The sequence below is a fragment of the Rana temporaria genome, chromosome 11 (genome assembly GCF_905171775.1).
Source record: "Rana temporaria chromosome 11, aRanTem1.1, whole genome shotgun sequence".
Lineage (NCBI taxonomy): Eukaryota > Metazoa > Chordata > Amphibia > Anura > Ranidae > Rana > Rana temporaria.
The window spans coordinates 29,392,722-29,413,617 of NC_053499.1; the positions used below are offsets into that span (position 1 = coordinate 29,392,722).

The 20,896-nt window shown below is 44.1% G+C and overlaps 1 protein-coding gene across 4 annotated transcripts in view; it reads right to left on the minus strand.

Annotated features, from left to right (window-relative positions):
- Positions 1–9,206: 9,206 nt before the first annotated feature.
- KIAA1549L (KIAA1549 like) overlaps positions 9,207–20,896 on the minus strand; it is a 204,009-nt gene continuing 192,319 nt past the window's right edge. For all 4 annotated transcript variants that reach the window (XM_040328288.1, XM_040328289.1, XM_040328287.1 and 1 more), the window contains 2 exons: positions 19,831–19,979; positions 9,207–10,018 (listed from right to left, as the gene is read on the minus strand). In XM_040328288.1, coding sequence (XP_040184222.1) covers positions 9,737–10,018; positions 19,831–19,979 — 431 coding nt within the window. In that variant the 3' untranslated portion in view covers positions 9,207–9,736. The remainder of the gene's footprint in view (positions 10,019–19,830; positions 19,980–20,896) is intronic.

Here is a 20,896-nt window from a genome sequence, read left to right on the forward strand (position 1 = left end):
GTTGAAGTCTCAGGGTCTGCCAATTAATCTTACAACTACTTAAGGATGTCCTTGCCCTAACCCTCTTTCCCAAAGTTCTGTTAAGAGAAATAAAACCTATTTTGCATTCAAGAAGTGTCTGGTGCCCAATCAATCTACCATGCTTTACACCCATTATGCAATGCAACCCACCATATACAGAAGGATGTCAGCTGTCTCTGGCCCTGGAGGTTCTCTTTAGATCGAAGGAGGCCTGGGACCTTGCTACAGGTTTTACCCCTTCATACTCCTTTGTGCTTTACAGACCCTGGTTCTTTAGATATGCCTGAACCAACATGCACCCCTCTGAATAGCTTCAGACCAGGCTTGGAACAGTTAATGTAACTTTACTGGAGAGACTTCAACATTATAGTCCTATATGAACAAGTCTAATCCCTAACCTTAACTATAGCTGTTTGGCTGCCCAGGCATACCTCTGCAAGGGGATAGTCCATGCTGGTGCTATCCATGACTTGGATTTCCTCCGGAACCCTGGTGCCTTCAGTGGACTGTAAGTCACAGCAGTCCTACGACAATGAGACTAGCCAAGACCCGAAACAAGAACAAGAGCTTCTGAAACTCAGCCTTCCCTCTTTTTATAGCACAGGTGGGCCATCTGGGACGAAAAAGGCCAGGAAATGAGAAAACATAATGTAAGCCTTTCTCTCAGCCTGGGCCAGCTATTAACTTACTAAGCCAGCATTAACACAACCTGCCTACACACCTTTTTTGGTGCAATTTGTTTCATTTTAGAAAACCCAATAGGCTGCCCTAGGACAATTCACGTGAACGTACAGCATAACACAAATTAATACACCGCAGTGGTGTAAATGGGCCCTAAAAGAGATTCCAATCCCTCCCCACTCTGTCCAAAACTTGACTGGAGTTGCACTATTTTAACACAATCCATTAAAGGTTCCTGCTAAAATCAGTTAGAGTTTTTCAAAAAAAATAACACACTACTGCTTGAAATAGGTAAGTTTATGAATTTAATGATAAGGTAATTATTACAGGCATGAAAGCAACGGTAGCATATGTCACTGGAGAAACATAACATCAATATTAATCTCATTTTGCAATTGTAGATTATGTCAATGCAGCCAATACGGAACATGATCCTCATATACGGTGCTGTTTTTTTATCCGATTGTTTAATTTCAAAGCAATTACATTGGTATTATTGGATGTAAACACTTTGCCCTGAACATTGGCCAGTTCGAGTTAGTCATAGGATCATTCAAGCTTAGCCATTTGCATATATCTGTGATATATGTACAATATATATATTTACAAAGATTACAAAAATACATTTCATATATATATATATTTATTTATATATAACTGTACATATATGTGACTTTTTACAAGACCAAGTCAATGTCATAATCACGCAATTACATGAAAAGCTAAACAAAAAAAAATGTAAAAAAGAACATACAAAAATATGTGTAAAAATGAAGACAATATTTAAAAGTAAGAGAAAAATATAAATATTTAGGTCCAAACTATGGCGGGCCTGTGATCAAAATTCACCCACAATTAACCGCAAATTTCCAGACTGCGCAAACTTCTTTTGCATAGCTGTCTATACACAATTGCATGTTCCTGCTATTGCTCAACACTACATTCCGGTGATCTCAACTTTCTCAGATTGTGGCGAGATTTTCTATCAACCCCTATCAAATGTAGTGTTCACTGGCGGAATGCCGGTCTTTATAACTCATTTATTGGCTATTTAGGGTAACAGAGGGCCAATCACAAAAGAAGTGGGATAGGAGTTGTGTTAACTACACCACAGAAATAGCTGTCAAGGGATAAATTGTACCTGCTTCAAGAAACAGATTGGCAGAAATTCTGCAGCTGGGTGGATCCACCAGTCAATGTTTAAGACTTGCAATAATGCCATAGAAATTTGATAATGTTTACAGGTAGCTGGAAGCTTGATATGGTGTATACATATGTTTAGCTATAATAAATAAAATATGAAGATAGGTGCAAGAAAATTATGGTAACAATGTTACCATGCTGTTCAGATAAATCTAATTATGTAATAAATAAAATATGAAGATAGGTGCAAGTAAATTATGGTAAAAATTGTTACCATGCTGTTAAGAAAAATCAAATTATAAATCAAATCATGCAATAAATAAAATATGAAGATAGGTGCAAGCAAATTATGGTAAAAATGTTACCATGCTGTTAAGATAAATCAAATTTTAAAAATCAAATTATGTTTGGTAATAACGTCCCACGTTTTGCTGGTTCACATGTAGATGGTAGGCCCACTCTAATTCGTTTACCCTCCTATCACCCACGTAACGCATATGTGCAGTGGAAAACTGTAGTGGCTTTAATGTCCATACATTGCACATATGTAACCATGGATGGCCAAGGTCTTTGTGATAAGAACACATTCACTGCATGCTCCAGGCACAATCACCGAGATTTCATAGACAGCTTTGGTCTCTAGTAATGATCAGGAGCCAGCAGTACCGGGTCCTGATCGTGTGACCCAAAAAGAAAAAAAAAAGTAGGTGACGCTCAGATGCGACCGTCGGAAGCCTTTCGGAAGACTGTCAATCAAATAGGAACGCCCAGTCCCGAAGAGCATACCCGGAAGCGGCGGAGAAGATCGCTCTCTAAAACGGTAAGTACTGCTTTGTTTTTAAAAAAACTAGCCGATTCCCCTAGACAAAATGAGCACGAATCTAATGTTAAAAAAAAAATTCCGGGTGAACTCCCGCTTGAAGCAGATCTATGTGCATGAAGTGAGATGAATGGCAGCCTCAACCTGGACTCCAGCCAGGCCACAGCCCCGGGGGGGCCCGGGGGCTGTGGCCTGGCTGGTATCCGGGCTGAGACTGCCATTCATCTCACTTAATGCACTTAGGTCTGCTTCATGATGTGCTGTTCATGGATTTTTTCCTCTGACAATCCTGATTAGGTGACCACTGCGACAACCAATCACAGTGGGCATGCAATTGGACAGTCCTTCGTGCCTCTTGGGCTAAAAGACGGTGTTAAAGGGATGCTGTGGCATGCCTGGAAGGGGAAAGACAACTTGTCTCAAAATTTACAAACATTGAAAAAAATATTTTAAAGAAATTGTTGCCGTTTTCACTCTTTTGGTTCAGTAATAGAACTCAACAACTAAAGGGAAAAGCAAGAGGTTTACTTAAATTCCCATCAACCCCCTTGAAATACTTGCTTTCAAACACCACTTCTTTCAGCCACATGGAGAAAAGATAAATATCTAGTACTTCCAGATATGATACAGGGCTTTTTTTCAGGTGGAACTCAGTTCCACCACCTCTGGCTCAGATCATTTGGTGCCTGCTCACCACAATCACTTGTAAACTCAGAAGTCCGGTTTCTGTGTTTACAAGTGACAGCTCTGCACTCTGTGTAACCCTCCTGAACTCTGCACTCTATATGTAATGCAATCCTGGTATTTAATGCCCCTTTAAGTTTGTGAAATCTGACTGCACCCACTATTTGAAGTGATTTGGAGGGTGTGTGTGTGTGGAAAGGGTTTTAGGGGGGTCGTGGTTGAGTACCAGCACCTATTGGATGAGGAAGAAAAGCCCTAGATATGGGAATGCACTTGATTTTTCTTTCCACAATGCAGAACGGTGTGGCTGACAGTCCAATCACTTGGCACCAGTGCTGTCATATGGTGGTGGTAGAAAGCCCATGGCCCCACCCAAGCAGAGCAACTTAGGCAAAAGGATTGGTGAATGAGTAAAGAGAAGGTACAGTAACTATAAGCATCTCGGGGGAATTTTTTTTTTAGAGTATAGTCAAAACTGTGTTGTTTTAGATAAAATAGGGGTGCATTAACCCAACTTTTTATTTTATTTTACTGTCTTTGTCCGTTGAGAAGATTTTCTTTACTTTCCTGTCTAGGAGGCGCAACAGGAAGTGAGAAGAAAGCTCTACAAAGTGTGGTGAAAACTCCTCATAGACAATTGTCACCAGATGTCCCCACTGGAATCCTTATCTGGTGGCAACTGTAGAATTTTCGATTTTCCATAACATTATGTTTTCCTGACAATGGCCACTGGGACATGTAAAAATAGTTAAGGTACCCAGCAGAAACAAAGACAGCAATAAAAATCTGACTGCCAGAATCAGTTGCTGATGAATAGCGGGCAAATCCACAACATTGTCAAAACACCCACCAAATAGATTTACTATGACGTGCACAAGTATTGTTTGTTTCATTTGTAAGCCACGATGAAGGGGGCATAGCTGCAGCTCCAAAGTTTCGATTTTGTAAACAGTCTGTCCTTAGAATAAACCTGTACCTGGACAGAAATATACCACAGTGTGGTATTTAAATGTTAAGGTCCATACACACAATCGGATATTCCGACAACAATTGTGTGATGAACGTGTTTTGTCGGATAATCCGACTGTCTGTATGCTCCATTGGACAATTTTTGTCAGAATTTCCGACAACAAATGTTGGATGGTCATGCTCTCAAATTGTCCGACAACAAATGTGTTCTGTCGGATTATCCGATCGTGTGTGCACAAATCCATCGGACTAAAATCCAAACACGCATGCTCCGAACAAATGCTATCCATCAGACAACATTGGCAAAAGTTGCCCAAAGGGTGGCGCTAAAGAGCTGAAAAACAATGTAGTTTTATGTATGCTGGCTGAAAAATTTCTGCCATCTGTAGGCAGAACAAGTTCCCGGCCAACGCCCTTCGGACAAAAATCCACGGATTTGTCCGATGGAAATCCGATCGTGTGTATGAGGCTTTAGATCTTCTTATCCCTATCATAACCAAAGGTGATAGTGGAAATTTTTTTGTGTGCAGAAGTTGGCACCCAAAATTCTAATTCTTTGCATTTACACCACTGCCATACTATAAGATAAGAATAATATAAAAATAAAAATAGAGTTGGCGTTGCTTTAAGTCTATTTTCCCAAGGGGTTCTTACCCTTCCCTAATCCCTACTCAATCAGAACAGTAAAAAAAAGTGTTAGCTATACATGCACTTTAGAGTAAACCTGTTGCTTTGACCTGATTTTTTTATGATATGGACATGGTTGCTTTAAAATTTTGTTAGCTACAGCTTATTGCCTGGTAGGTTTTGCCATTTTATACATACTAAATAATGCAAATTGTTCAAGCAGTAGGGAGACTTGCCTTGGAAATGGATTTTGGCACTCAGAAATTAGTAAAAAATTTGTAAAGACTACAGCAACACTTTGATACAAGGGACATATTCCATTTGAATGTGATAAAATATATTATTTTTGGTAACAATGTACAGAACTCACATAGTTATTTGAACATGCACTCGCTATAGATGGCCAAACTGTAGAGTTCATCCATATGGTCCTGGGTATCAGGTTCTATTGTATAGAATGTATCCCGATTAATGAAATGCTGCTTTTCCATGGGGAAAGATATCTTCAATAAAAGTACGCACTGTATTTACATCTTAAATTAACACACAAAGCAGATTACATAATAGAGCTCTATCTCCGAACATTCCTAGGTTGAAAAAAGAGACTTTTTATTAGTTTTCTCTTCCAGTTAGACTAAGAATTACCCCTTTCGTTCTCTTTTTCTGGCTTAGTATTAATTCTCTCTAAAGAATAGCGCACTTAGGCAGACAGAGACTTGATTGTATGGATGACTAGAGATCAGGTTCTAAGCCAAATGTACTCAACGATCTCAGTTTACCAGCTTCAGCGTAGCTCCAGTCTAAAAACAAACCCTTTCAATATTGAGTGGATAGGAAGCTTATTAAAGTCATCTTTTCTCTCGGGCTATGACATTCTGTAGCACCAAATTTATTTTGGGAATTTTCGTCTTTGTGGTTCATCTTTAATATTCAGTATGTGGAAAAGTTTACAACTGATATTTACTTTACTGTATATTAGTTTACGTTTTTGTTCAATCAGCCAGCGAGCTGATTGAACAAAAATAAACAGATTCCCCCATCCATAGATGCAAGGTGGATGGAGGAATCCTACTGCCTATGATCCTGTATTCTGACTACTCTGGCTGCAGCACGGATCGGAAAAACATTTTCCAACAAACCCGTTTGTGAGAAGTTGATCAACTTCTCATAAACAGGAATGGCCATAGATGGATTGAAATTCAGCTGTTTCCTATCAAACTGGATGAAATCTTATCCATCTAGAGCAGGGGTGTCAAACTCAATTTCATCATGGGCTGCAACAGCATTATGGTTGCCCTCAAAAGGGCCAGTTGTATCTGTAAGATTAGATGTCCAGCGCATCCCCTCCCCTTTATATTAGATGTCAAGAGCCCACCCCACCATCAGAAGTTGAGTCCCCCACTCTCCCTTATATAACAGTGCACCCCCTTTCCTTACTCTGTTTCTGGAAAGAAGTTGGGTGCATTGTTTGAAAGCAGAAAGTAAGGGTCTGGAGTAAGACCAGAGGAGGGCTGGAGCTCTCCTGCAGCTGCAGGAGAGGTGCAGGAGCCACATTAAAATGGCCTGGAGGGCTGGATTTGGCCCGCGGGCCTTGTGTTTGACACCTGTGATCTATGGCAACACGAAGTGTAAACTACACCTTACAGCCTCAAAAAAATCATACCACCTCACCACCCTTCCTCCCCTCCACTGCACTATTAGCGTTTTTTTTTGTTGTCGTTTATTTACCCTCTTTTTTAAAGAAAAGTCTTCAGGATGCCAAACATGCATGTCATTCACCTAGGCCAGTGATGGCGAACCTTTTTGAGCCTGAGTGCCCAAATAGCGACACAAAACCAACTTATTTATTTCAAAGTGCCAACATGGAATTAAACCTACCAGCGGCACTGTACAGAGGAAGGAACTGATCATCCCTCTGAATGAGCCCTAAGGGACCAAAAATATACAATTCTGCCCAGAAAAAAATGTTTTGCTTTTTTTAAAGGAGTGTGTTACACTCAGAATACTGGGATCAGGAATAGATGCATGTTCTCAGAATACTGGGATCAGGGATGGATATATGTGCTCAGAATACTGGGATCAGGGGGGTGATGTGAAGCCCTTTCCCAAAGCAGTGTCCTCTGCCCCTTCACATCCCCCCAGATACACAGCAGTGTCCTCTGTGCCCCCCCCCCTTCCCCCATAGCACTGTCCTACCTGTGTATGTGAAGTCCTCCACATTGCAATGCTTCAGCCTGAGCCCCTGCACAGGAATCAGCTCTCTAAGTCCAGGAAGGGAGGAGTCAGTCTTCTCCTCGGTATCCAGAGGCATCACGCGCTGCTTACAATAACCTAACCACTGGGCTGCCCTCAGTGAATGCTTAGAGGGCTTTCCTCACATCTGCTGTCCCACTTCCTGATCACACTCACACTGCCGCCCGATCGCACTGACGATCGCCTGCACCGCAAGTGACTGCTTTGCTGGGGATTCCCTCCTCTATCCTGGAGTGCCCACAGAGAGGGCTCGGCGTGCCAGCTGTGGCACGCGTGCCATAGGTTCGCCATCACTGACCTAGGCAAATGATATGCACTGTGCTGCCCGTGCCTTGTGGGATATGCATGTCACATATCTCAGGAGGTATATTCCGTCATTCAGTAAAGGGTGAGGGGGTGGGCCCACATCATCGAGAGGCCCCCCGGCTAAACCAGGAAGAGTTGGCAGCTTCCCAATGATGTCACAGAAAAACATGGTGGTGCAGAACCGCGTGATGGGAGAACAGAAGAGGATCTAAGCAGGACAATACTGGATTCGTTGGGTGGGTGGGTATCACCTGGTAACCAGTTTTTTTTTTAAATGGGGGGGGGGGAATTCACTTTAAGGTTTTGTATTCACAGGTGCTAAAAGGCTTGATTTGTCAAGGGTAAAAAGTTTAGCTATTTTATAAAAATGTTATCTCCCTTGGATCAGACATTCTTTTATTTCTGTCCCAGTGCAACAGGACAGGAAATGTAGGGATTGGGGGGTCACCAGAAAAGAAAGAGAAGAATTAAAAATCTGCCAGAAGTTCTAAACATTCCATGCATTAATATTAGAAAACATTTATGTATTGTCTCTGATCCTAATGGAAACATTTCTGATTACTTCCTGAACTAATGACACACTTTTTTAATATATATAACATAGGGAATGGTTACAAGAGGTAATTTTTTTCCCCTCTGTGTCTCATTTGAGAACCTGCCCATCACTTTCTGTTTTGCAGACTCAATGGGAAGGGAGAAAAAATCCCCTCTTAGATAGTTGTCTCCTAGAACAAGCATTCTCATTGGAAGAGTTCCCCTCTAGTGCTGTTCTGGTGGCACCTCCAAATTTTGAATTTTCCCAGTGATGGCTGCTGGACGATACTCAGAGTGGGTTCCAAGATGGTGACAATAGCAGACCATGCTTGTGTACTGAAACACATTGAACTTGTAGGGGCAGATCCACAAAGAGAGTACGCCGGCGTATCTACTGATACGCCGGCGTACTTTCAAATTTCCCACGTCGTATCTTTGTTTTGAATCCTCAAAACAAGATACGACGGCATCTGGGTTAGATCTGACAGGCGTACGTCTTCGTACGCCTTCGGATCTTAGATGCAATTCTTTGGTGTCCGCTGGGTGGCGTTCCCGTCGTAATCCGCGTTGAGTATGCAAATTAGCTATTTCCGACGATCCACGAACGTACAAGCGGCCGTCGCATTCTTTTACATCGTCTCTAGTCGGCTTTTTCCGGCGTATGGTTAAAGCTGCTATTTGGTGGCGTACGCAATGTTAAGTATGGCCGTCGTTCCCGCGTCGAATTTGAAAATATTTTTTTTTGTTTGCGTAAGTCGTCCGTGAATGGGGCTGGGCGTAAGTTATGTCCACGTCAAAACAATGACGTCCTTGCGACGTCATTTAGCGCAATGCACGGCGGTAAATTTAGGGACGGCGCATGCGCAGTTCGTTCGGCGCGGGGACGCGCTTCATTTAAATGAAACACGCCCCCTACTCGCCGCATTTCAATTGCGTGCCATTACGCTGCGAGAGATACACTACGCCGCTGTAACTTACGGCGCAAATTCTTTGTGGATTTGAAGCTGGGAACAGTACGTTACAGCGGCGTAGCGTATCTCACATACGCTGCGCCCATGCAATTGTTTGTGAATCTGCCCCTTGGTCTCCATTGGAAGAACGTGTGGTAGGTTCACAACTGCGAGTCAGGAACCCTTTAAAAGGAAGCCTCTAAACAAGAACCTTCATAGGAAGATTATCAGATAATTTAATAAAGGATGTAGATTTTAAAATATTGAAAAAAACTTTAGATATATAATCGACATGGTAGAGCTTATATGAGATTTTACATATACTATAACAATCATACTATATGGTTCTGTTAAAAAAAAAAGTTTTTTTCTTTGGATCCCAAAAAAATCATAACGGGAACCCTAGAAAAATGGCACATTGACATTTGGAGCCAACAAAAGCTTTGAGCATCTCCACACTAGGTAATCTATTAGATATTATGTATCTGAAAATAACATCCATTGGTTATCAATGCTGTTGCTTTTTATATACAAAAAAATGTAATGAATCAATTTGGTAAAAAAAGAAAGAAAAAAAAAAAGTCTTTATATTTTAAATATATAAATAAAAACAGCTGCATATCAGTAACAGGTCACTTTTTGTCTTTTATACATAAAAATAGCATATAATCCCCACGTGAGTCCAGATTTCTATAGGCACTGTTACCATCGCTCAACAACAAAGGATGCGGTACATCCATGGTTTCCTTCACACCTGGAACTCAAACATATCCGTCTGTTTTTTAGCCAGCTTGGCAACTTCTTCTCTTATGGCTTTTACCAAAGCAGCTGTGGATAAATTGGTGATCGAGGCGTCTGGAGTGTCGGTATCGGCCAGGCTTTGCTGAGAAGCTCCGATTGATGCTCCAGCAGCATGGTCCAAGCCCGGGTGTAGGTTGACAGGTTGGCCAAACTGCCTCGGGAGACGGGAAGGCGAGTTCTGAGGGTATCTTGACCTTGGATAAGCCTCAATGTAACCAGGGAGGGGAGCCTGTGCCGTGACAAATAACAGTTCATGTAATTAGGAATTCAGTTTGGAGGATGAATTAAAGGGGTTGTAAAGGTTTGTTTTTATTTTCTAAATAAGTTCCTTTACGCTAGTGCATTGTTGGTTCACTTACCTTTTCCTTCGATTTCCCTTCTAAATGTTTTTTTTCTTTGTTTGAATTTCTCACTTCCTGTTTCTCCTCAGTAAGCTTGCCCCCATCATCCATGGGGGTTAGTCAGCCAGAACAGCTTACTGAGGAGGAACAGGAAGTGAGAAATTCAGACAAAGAAAATGTAACGGAATGGCCCGTGATACCCAGAGACTTTTGAAGGATGCGGGGTACTCCTGTGCCAGCTTCACTAATGACCTTTGGGTTTAGGGTCATCCTATGTCCAATAGGGGCATAGGATGACTGAGAAGTGATATCATGAATTACATGAGATGGGACAGTAATGATAATTCATGTATTGCAGGATATCTTGAAATATTACAAGTTGTTAATTCTGACCACAACAGGTCAATAGGAGAGTGTCTCATTCAATGTGGGGACACATACTGTTGAGGTGTTAATTGAGTCTGGCTCCTAAGATATTCTATTGTGCTAATTAAGTCTGCCTCTCAAGAACTTTCATTGTGTGAAGTTCTATTGATGCCAATATGTGTTGTGAGTTAACACACTCTAAAAGTCATGATGTCTGCCATGTCAGCTATAGTAACTGACTCATGTAGATTCGGTGCCAGAATATCTGACTTGCATATAAAGGAATGTGTATTGAAGTTCCTTGTGTGATGTTGTGGGTGGAGTTGAGTCATTGTCCATATTTGGTTGCTAACTGTATAAGAAGAGCTCAGTACTATTAAAGTATTCATTCGTTTGGAACCAGAGAACAGAGCTTGTGTCTCGTTATTCTGGGGAATGGAATGGATCGTGTCTGCTGGATTGTGGAGTGCCGGATAAGCTGTCGTGGGTTGGTGGAATGGAATATCGTAAACTGTGTTAACCCCTGACCGTTACAGAAAACAAAGTAAAAAAACATTTAGAAGGGAAATCGAAGGAAAAGGTTAGTGAGCCAACAATGCACTAGCTTAAAGGAACCTATTTAGAAAATAAAAAACAAACCTTTACAACCCCTTTAAATTGTAACTTTGGGCAAAAGCAAAAATTATAAATATAAAGCAGTCTATTAATACAATTACCAGTGCATTCCTAGTCCCCTGTAATATAATTTATCACCTGTGGATCCAGTCATTTGATCCACTGATTTTTAACTTCCTGTAATAAGGTGACAACATTGCTCAATCTGAAGAAAAATGAATGCGGTTGTCGCAATATACCGTATACAGGGTAGTCTTAGGGGTCTACTCATAAAACTTTTGCTATGCAAATGCCTCATTGCAAACAATCACTTTAATGTGTCTAATATCTGTATTTCTATGATCATCAGCTCCATCTAGTGGCCATAATGCTGTATTTTTCTGATTGACATATTTCAAGAAAATGCCACATCATGGCCATAAGATGGAGCCGGTGATAATAGGAAATACACATACAGTATTAAATACATTACAGGGATTATATATGACCACTGTAATGTCTTCTAAACAATCATTAAGCTAAAAAAAAATTAAAACTTAAAGTGGTTGTAAACCTCAGACATGAAATATGGACAAATTATATCCCTCTATACTGTCTACTCAATTAAGAGCACTAAGTGTAATTTCTGACAAGTTTTCCTGGCACAAAGGGAAAATTTGTGATGGGGAGTGATCTCCAGCAGATTAACAGACTTATTTTTGTTCCTGTGTGCTGAGCGAAGGGAGGAGGTGTGTCCTTTCCCTCCAATCAGCTGTCAGAGCTCTCCTGACTAAGCTCTTCAGAGTGTAACTTCAGCTATCCGCCCCCCCTCTCCACCAGCCTCAAGTCATCTCGCTTCTTCTGGTGTCCACATCAACACTGCCTACTGGCTGTCCAATGGTCGGGGCCTCTCAGGATTCAAAGAGTCTTAGCCATGGGTCTTCAAACTATGGCTCTCCAGTTGTTCAGGAACTACAATTCCCATCATGCCTATCATGTCTGTGAATGTCATAGTTTTACAATGCCTCATGGGATGTATAGTTCCGCAACAGCTGGAGGGCCGTAGTTTGAGGATCCCTGGTCTTAACAGTGCCACCAACCAAAGGGAACCATTGGGTACCAGCCCACGCAGGCACATGTACATCACTGGATTATAGTTCACATGTATCCAGAAACAGTGAGGGACACAGAGTAAACTACTACGTCAAAAGGTATGTAAACAAACCCTGAAGAAAAGAAAAACACAATTGTATGGATCCTGGGAGAGTTGTGAAAAAGGTGACTATACTCTATTAAATGAGGGGAGATGCTTCCAAAATATACATGCCAAAAAAAACACTTAATGAAAAGCGCACCTACAAAGGCAATCGATTTCAATACAAAATTGTATTTATTAGACATACATGTAAAAAGCAACCATGGCAAAAAATGGGAAACCCCTACCCCACCCCCTGGCCCCCCACCCCCTGGCCCCCCACCCAACACAACCCATTCCACTCTGATCTCCCCAGATCCTGGTCCCCAAAATCTCTGCCACCCCTCTGTCTCCCACTCCAGTGAATATGCTCCCCCATCTTTGCCGTGGTTGCTTTTTACATGTATGTCCAATAAATACAATTGTGTATTGAAATCGATAGCCTTTGTAGGCGCGTTTTTCTTTTGGTGTTTTTTTGGCATGTAAACAAACCCTGGAAGGTTGCTACGTTTTTCCCAGAGATGAGCTTTAACAAGTACTGAAGTCAAAGTATGACTATTAGGCAATCAGCATTTTTAGGCGGCCATAAGCAATAGTGGCCTCCATTTTTCTCTCAGCAGAAGTTCCAATGTCACCAGGTCTTACCCTTTCAAATCATAATAACTCTGGTAGATTCGTTTTTGGATGTTTTCTGGCCCAATAACTCATCGGGCGGCAGGGCTGCCAGCAAGGCCGATCCTAGGGTCACAGACGCCTGGGTGCAGAAATATTTCTGGCGCCCCCACATGGGCGTGGTCATTAGTACACTAATGACACCTGGAGGGGGGGTCTCTCTAATGCACACAGAGAAGGCTTCTGTTAGAGAGTCTGTTAGAAAGAGCCCCCAGACATTACTAGGAGGGTGGCACTCGGAGAGCATTTCTGGAAGTGCATGGGATAATTGGCAGCAGCTCCGGCCAACCCTGAAGCCTCTCATCACACCGCCTATGGGAGAAGAGCCGACACACGCAGAGGGGGCAGGGCGGACAGGAGACTGCTTCTCACGCACTGGATAGAATAAAGAGATTTTTAATACAGCTTACCTGTAAAATCTTTTTCTTGGAGTACATCACGGGACACAGAGCGGCATTCATTACTATATGGGTTATATGGAGTACCTTCAGGTGTAGACACTGGCAATCTCAAACAGGAAATGCCCCTCCCTATATAACCCCCTCCCATAGGAGGAGTACCTCAGTTTTGTAGCAAGCAGTATGCCTCCCAAAATGGTCCTCAAAAAAGAGGGGTGGGAGCTCTGTGTCCCGTGATGTACTCCAAGAAAAAGATTTTACAGGTAAGCTGTATTAAAAATCTCTTTTTCTTTATCGTACATCACGGGACACAGAGCGGCATTCATTACTATATGGGATGTTCCAAAGCAATGCTTACAATGAGGGGAGGGAGAACATCTCCAAGACAAAAGGATTTAATTTAGAGATATACTCAAATCATAATAAATCCAACTTAGTTGAGAAAAATAATTTTAAATTTTAAATTTAACTCAAAAAAAGAGGAGCCCCCGGAATCCGAGGGTCTCAAACTGCAGCCTGCAGCACTGCCTGCCCGAAGGCAGTATCAGTATTCCTTCTTACGTCCAACTTGTAGAATTTTGTAAACGTGTGGACAGAAGACCGGGTTGCCGCCTTGCAAACTTGAGCCATAGAGATCTGGTGGTGTGCTGCCCAGGAGGCGCCCATGGCTCTAGTAGAATGAGCCTTTAATGATACTGGAGGAGGCAACCCTTTCAAGCCGTAGGCCTGAGTGATTAATTGCTTAATCCACCTAGAAATGGTGGACTTTGCAGCTGCCTGCCCCTTCTTGGGCCCCTCCGGTAGAATGAACAGCACATCTGTTTTCCGGATCTTCTTTGTAGCTTTAAGATAGGCCTTCATGGCCCTGACAATATCCAAGGTATGCAGCAACCCTTCCTTTCTGGAAGTAGGTTTAGGGAAGAAGGATGGTAATACCAAATCCTGGTTCAAATGAAAACTGGATATGACCTTCGGTAGGAAGGAAGGATGAGGGCGGAGAACGACCCTGTCCTTATGAAAAACAAGATATGGTTCCTTACAGGATAAGGCCGCTAGCTCCGAAACTCTTCTTGCGGAAACTATGGCAACCAAAAATACTAACTTCCTTGTCAGTAGAACCAAAGGAATTTCAGCCAACGGCTCAAACGGTTGTTTCTGTAAACTTGACAGAACAAGATTTAAATCCCACGGACAAAGCGGGGATTTAACTGGAGGTCTAATACGTAAGACCCCTTGAAGGAAGGTCTTAACCAGCGAGTGGGTGGCCAGCGGCCGCTGAAACCACACTGACAGAGCAGAAATCTGTCCTTTGATTGTGCTTAATGCCAATCCTTTATCCACTCCTAGCTGTAGAAAACTTAATACTCTATCGATGGTAAATTTGCGAGAAAAGCCATCGCTTGGACTCACACCAGCCTACATAGGCCTTCCAGACCCTGTAATAAATCACCCTAGAGACCGGTTTCCTGGCTCTGATTAGGGTAGAGACTACTTTCTGAGACAGACCTCTACCCCTGAGAATCAGGGATTCAGCTTCCAGGCCGTCAAATTTAGATGCCGTAAGGCAGGGTGGAGGATCGGACCTTGCGATAGCAGGTCTGGCCGTAGAGGAAGAGTCCAAGGGTCTCCCACTACCATCTTTAGGATGAGTGAGTACCATGCCCTTCTGGGCCATGCTGGAGCTACCAGGATGACTGGTATGTGTTCCACCCGGATCCTGCGCAGCAGGCGGGGTAGTAACTGGAGCGGGGGAAACGCATAAAGAAGTTTGAACTGATGCCAAGGGCAAACCAACGCATCGGTTCCGCAGGCCATCGGATCCCTTGAGCGGGATATGAACCTGTCTAGTTTCTTGTTGAGTCTCGATGCCATGATATCCACGTCCGGCACTCCCCATCTTTGGCAGAGTGCTTGAAAGACTTGTGGATGCAGAGACCATTCCCCCGGCCATAGAGTCTGGCGGCTTAAGAAGTCCGCCTGAAAGTTGTCCACTCCTGGAATGAATATTGCCGATATGCAGGGCACCTGCGCCTCTGCCCATAGGAGAATCAAGCTCACCTCTCTCTGAGCGGCTTGACTCCTGGTTCCCCCTTGGTGATTTATGTATGCCACGGCCGTGGCATTGTCTGATTGAATTCTCACCGGGAACCCCTGCAATTTTGACGTCCAAGCCCTGAGGGCTAGTCGAGCAGCTCTGAGCTCCAAGATGTTGATGGGCAACTGCTTCTCTGGCTTTGCCCAAGTACCTTGGCGAGTGCAACCATCCAAAATTGCTCCCCAGCCCGTCAGGCTGGCGTCTGTGGTCACTATCTTCCAAGCCACTGGGCTGAAAGACTTCCCCTTCAGTAGATTCTGAGGGTCTAACCACCAACACAGACTTTGTCGGACTCTTGATAAGAGCGGCAACGGGATATCCAAGGCCTGTGGCCTTCTGCTCCATGCTGACAGGATGGCTGCCTGTAGGATGCGAGTGTGGCTCTGGGCGTATGGTACCGCCTCGAACGTGGCCACCATCTTGCCTAGTAACCTCATACATAGGCGAATAGTCGGTTCTTTCTTGCTTAGAACCAGTAGGATTAATTCCTTGATGGCTTTTACCTTCCTCAGAGGTAGGAACACTCCTTGTTGTTCTGTGTCTAATCTCATGCCGAGATATTCCAACTGCCTTGTGGGCTGGAAAGCTGACTTTTCTCGATTTAGGACCCAGCCGAACCTCTCGAGGTATTGGACCGTGAGGGCCACTGCTCGCTCCAAGCCGGGAGACGAGTGGTCTATGACTAGGAGGTCGTCCAGGTATGCTAGGATCGTGACCCCTTGGATCCTTAGCTTGGCTAGGATCGGAGCTAGGACCTTCGTGAACACCCGGGGGGCCGTAGCCAACCCGAAGGGAAGCGCCACGAATTGGAAGTGACGCGAAGCCACCATGAAGCGTAGATATCTTTGATGTGGCTGATAATTTGGAACATGAAGGTAGGCATCCTTTATGTCTATGGACGCCATGAAGTCGTCCTTCTGGAGTGTGGCAGCTGCTGACCGCACGGATTCCATCCGAAATGAGCGGATCTTTAGATATGCATTTACCATCTTTAGGTCCAAAATTGGCCTGACATCTCCATTGGGGATGATGAATAGGTTGGAGTAGAAACCCAGCCCCTGTTCCAGGACTGGCCGGAATCCGAGGCGGATCGTTTGGAATCCTCGACTCCTGGAAATGAGGAGGAGGAAACCTTAGGAAATCTAATTTGTAGCCTGTGGCCACGGAAGACCGTACCCACTCGTCGGGAATGCTGGCTTCCCAAATCTCTGAAAAGAGTCGCAGCCTTCCCCCCACCTTCGTGGGTGGGGGCGCCCCTTCATAAGGTTGGCTTGGGGGCTGGTTTTGCTGGTTTGCGAAACCACTGCCTTTTGCCTCTAACAGCCTGTCCTTGTGATTTGCTGTTGAAGCCGAAGTTTGCTTTTGCAGGAGGCCGTCGATACTGCTTGGCATTAGAGGGCCCCTGCCCAGGGGAATACTGTCGTTTAAACGCAGGCCCCTGAACCTTCTTCTTAGTTGGCAAGAGAGTACTCTTGCCGTTTGAAATGGTCTGAATGTATTTATCTAGGTCTTCTCCGAAGAGTCGTCCTCCATGGAAGGGGAACCCTACCAGGAGCTTCTTGCATGGGGGCTCAGCCTCCCAGCTTTTTAACCATAAGAGTCTTCTCATATGGATAAGGGATAACGATAAACGTGACGCTTGCTGGATAGAATCCTTGATTGCGTCTACCGTAAAACATATGGCCTTAGGGACATCCGAAAATTCTTCTGCCTGCTGGGCAGGAATAAGTTTAAGCATCTGCTTAAATTGATCCGATAATGCTTGAGCGACCCCAATCGCAGCCACAGCTGGCTGTACTACTGCCCCTGCAGTAGTGAAGGAGTTCTTAAGTAGTGCTTCCAAGCGCTTATCAACTGGATCCTTGAACACCTGTATGTTTTCTACAGGGCATGTTAACGATTTGTTAACACATGAGATGGCTGCGTCCACTGCAGGAGTAGCCCATCTTTTGGAAAATTTTTCTTCCATAGGATATAGGACAGAGAACTTCTTAGGTGGTAAGAAGATCTTATCTGGCTTGTTCCAATCTTGGAACAAAACTCCCTCTAATAGAGGATGGATCGGAAACACAGCATTGCTTTGAGGCGCCCTCAGTGAGCCCAAAGCTGAAACCGTCGATACCTGGAGATCTGGTACTGGCAAGTTGAATGCCCTATGGACCAAGTCCGACAATCCTTGAATCCACCAGCTCTCCCTCAGGGAGACTGCCCCAGACTCCTCTGTATCCGGATCTTCGATCCCTGAACCTACTTGGTCCTTGTCCAAGAGGTCGTCCAATTCCCCTGAGGAAAGGACCTCCTCTTCTGAGGGTCCGCGCTCGGGCGACGGAGATCTATTCCGCTTACTGCCCCGCATAGCTGCGGCTATCATTTTACCCATGCTTTTCTGCATCTCTTTTAAAGAGGTGAGTAATACCTCCTCCGTGACCATCTTAGGGTTGGACTGACCCGCGTCAGCTCCAGCCCCAGATCCCGATGGCCCCAAGGCTCCCTGTGGGGAAAGCAGCGGCATAGCATTGTCCGAGACCTCAGACTCTCTGGGGGAATCCCCACCTCTTGTACCCTTGTTTTTTGATGCCATGGTACAATACCGAGGTACACCTGCTACTTATTGGTACCTGGGACTTATAAATAGTTAAATGCCCAAACACCTGTTTGGGGGATAAAAATGCTTCCTCTCCCCTAGATGACACTTTTTTTTTTTTTTTTTTTCAAAAAAAAAAATCTTTTTTTTTTTTTTTTTTTTTTTTTTCAAATCTAGGAAAGAAAAAAAACATTCTGTCCCCCTGAGTAGTATTGCAAGAAAAACTATGAGATGGAAAAGAAACAGCCTATTCCTAGGCTTGAAAACAGTCTTTCTGAAGACTGCAATATTCTTTCTGGCCACTGTGTGTCCTCGGCGCCCCGTGCTTGCCGTTCTGGTCTTTCCTCCTCAGTTCCAAAGTATTGAATGAGCTATATGGAACAAACAAGGAAGGGCCGCCCCTTCCTTAAGCCACTGACCCGCCCTTCCCCCCCAGCAATCTCAAACAGGAAATGCCCCTCCCGACAGGGGGGGGGTGGGGTTGGGAGGAAGGGACCTCTCTGCTCCAGAGGTCGGCGTTTTGCCTGCTTTGCAGGCCGTGAGGAGGAAGACTGAATGGAGCATCGCCTGGAGGCTTGCAGGTAAGCACAGCTCTCTGACACACACATATACTTTTATATCACAGGCCCCACTCAATGCTTTTCCAACACTACAAGGGAGGTCACATCTTATGGGGAATAATACATATAGAGCCATCCTATCTTTATGATATGTGACTAGTTTGCCAGATGCAGTGCATAACTTTAGGCATGTCCCCTGTGACCCCCCAGAAAAAACCTGCTAAGAACCAAGTTCCGCAAGTTTTTCCCCTCACTTACCTGCTCCATGCCGCAGGACTTTGCCAAGCAAGAGGCCCAATCTTCCCCCATCTCGGTGGGGATGTCTAGACCTTCAGGCCCTGGGTTCCTATGAAGGATCCACTGTCCTGGGCCCATATAGCACTCTGGCAACAGAAACATTAGGCACCCAAAGGTTTCTAAGTTCTGGGCCCAGGGTCCAGCTCTCTAAAAAGAAAAGCATTATGGGCTATACCCCAAGGGTTTGGGGTCCGGTTACTGACCACTTTAGCGCTGAGGCTTTTTTGGACAGAACCGGTTAGCTCACCTAATCCCAAGGATGTGGAGGCAAGCTAAACCATGACTAACACCTAAGACACTGGCGGAAAAACTGAGGTACTCCTCCTATGGGAGGGGGTTATATAGGGAGGGGCATTTCCTGTTTGAGATTGCCAGTGTCTACACCTGAAGGTACTCCATATAACCCATATAGTAATGAATGCCGCTCTGTGTCCCGTGATGTACGATAAAGAAAATTATTGGAGCCTAGTACCGGAACGTGTTTCGGTACTAGGCTCTGCTGCGGTACCCAGCCCTAATTCCGGGGACAGTGGGAGGTATGCACTCTTGTCAGTTGCCAGCGGAGAGAGCAAGTGGGATGGGGAACCACAGCACCCGCTACATGCGTTCCACCTCTGGACACAGACGAGAAGGAGGGAGGGGAGCTTCGGCGCCCTCACCTCTGCGGCGCCTGGGTGCGGAGCACCCTGCCTAGGATCGGCCCTGGCTGCCAGGAACTTCCCAACCTAACTGTTGCATCACTTGTGGTATTATATGCACACTTTTAGGAGCTTGGCTTAGATTTGCTTTGACTTTTGAGATTTCTGGTTTGGGGAATTGTGAAATTTAGAGGTTTACAAATTCTTTGGACATTTAGGAAAACCACAACTGACTGAACTTTTCAGAAGATCTCTGAAACACAAAACTTCTGAGTACAATGTGTAATATTTTTTAGCTTACCGAGTCTGCCCATTGTCCCGGCAAATCATTTTCTCCCGAGTATGACATCCAGGCATGGTTACGGTAGGCAGCTGGTGGCTGTGGAATGTAATAGCCGGTATATGTTGCGCGGTTCCCTGGGATGGCAAACACAGCAGGAACGGTATTACCTGACAAGGCAAAGCAATCATTGAGGAAGATGGCAAATGTTTCATTCTTTTGTAGAAAAATACATTTAAACAAGTCATGTACACATTTGGAAAAGCTTCGAAAAGGCCTACTCTTAGTGAATGGGGTGAAGCAAAAAAAAAAATATCACTTTCCAAAAAAAATAAAAATACCCAATCATGTGCAAGGAAAATGAAAAAAATGGAAATCAGCACGGTTTCACCCTATTGCAACATGCTCTTGAGCAACATACATTGAGCAAGATTCTGCTGGTTGAGCAGGGACAAGCCAAATTTTTATCCATGTATGGGCAGGCTGGTTGTACACAAGTTGATCTATTAATGAACTTGTGTACAACCAGCCTGTTGAAAAAAAATTCTCTCAATCGGTGCAAGTAGTGCTAATGAGTGTATTCTGACAGCAGGGAATCTTTCCACTGTAGAAATACAATAGCACAGTGGGAGGATTCCCCCATCCACATCAAGAATGTGGATGGGGAAATCAAATAATTTTCTTTTGCTCAATCAGCAAGTCAAACGGAAGAAAAATAGGATTTTTAAAACAGCTTACTTGTAAAATCCTTTTCTTGGAGTACATCACGGGAAACAGAGCAGCCATAGCAATATTTGGGTTTACACCACCTATAGGTGATGGACACTGGTACAGGATGTCCCCCAATATATAACCCCTCCGATACAGGCAGCGGTGTATTTAGGTTTTGTGCTGACCTAGGCCTGACTAAACTCGTTCACCTCCTAATTTAAATATGACCAACCCATTCCTGTCAAGGCCACAATGCTTGCTGTTTAAGACCCTCCTTGAAAATTTTGAGTGGGGACACTGGTTCTGAGAGCCTGGGTGGGCAATGGAGTCCCTTAATTTGCATAGATTTTCTCTCACTTCCTGTTGGGCTATGGGG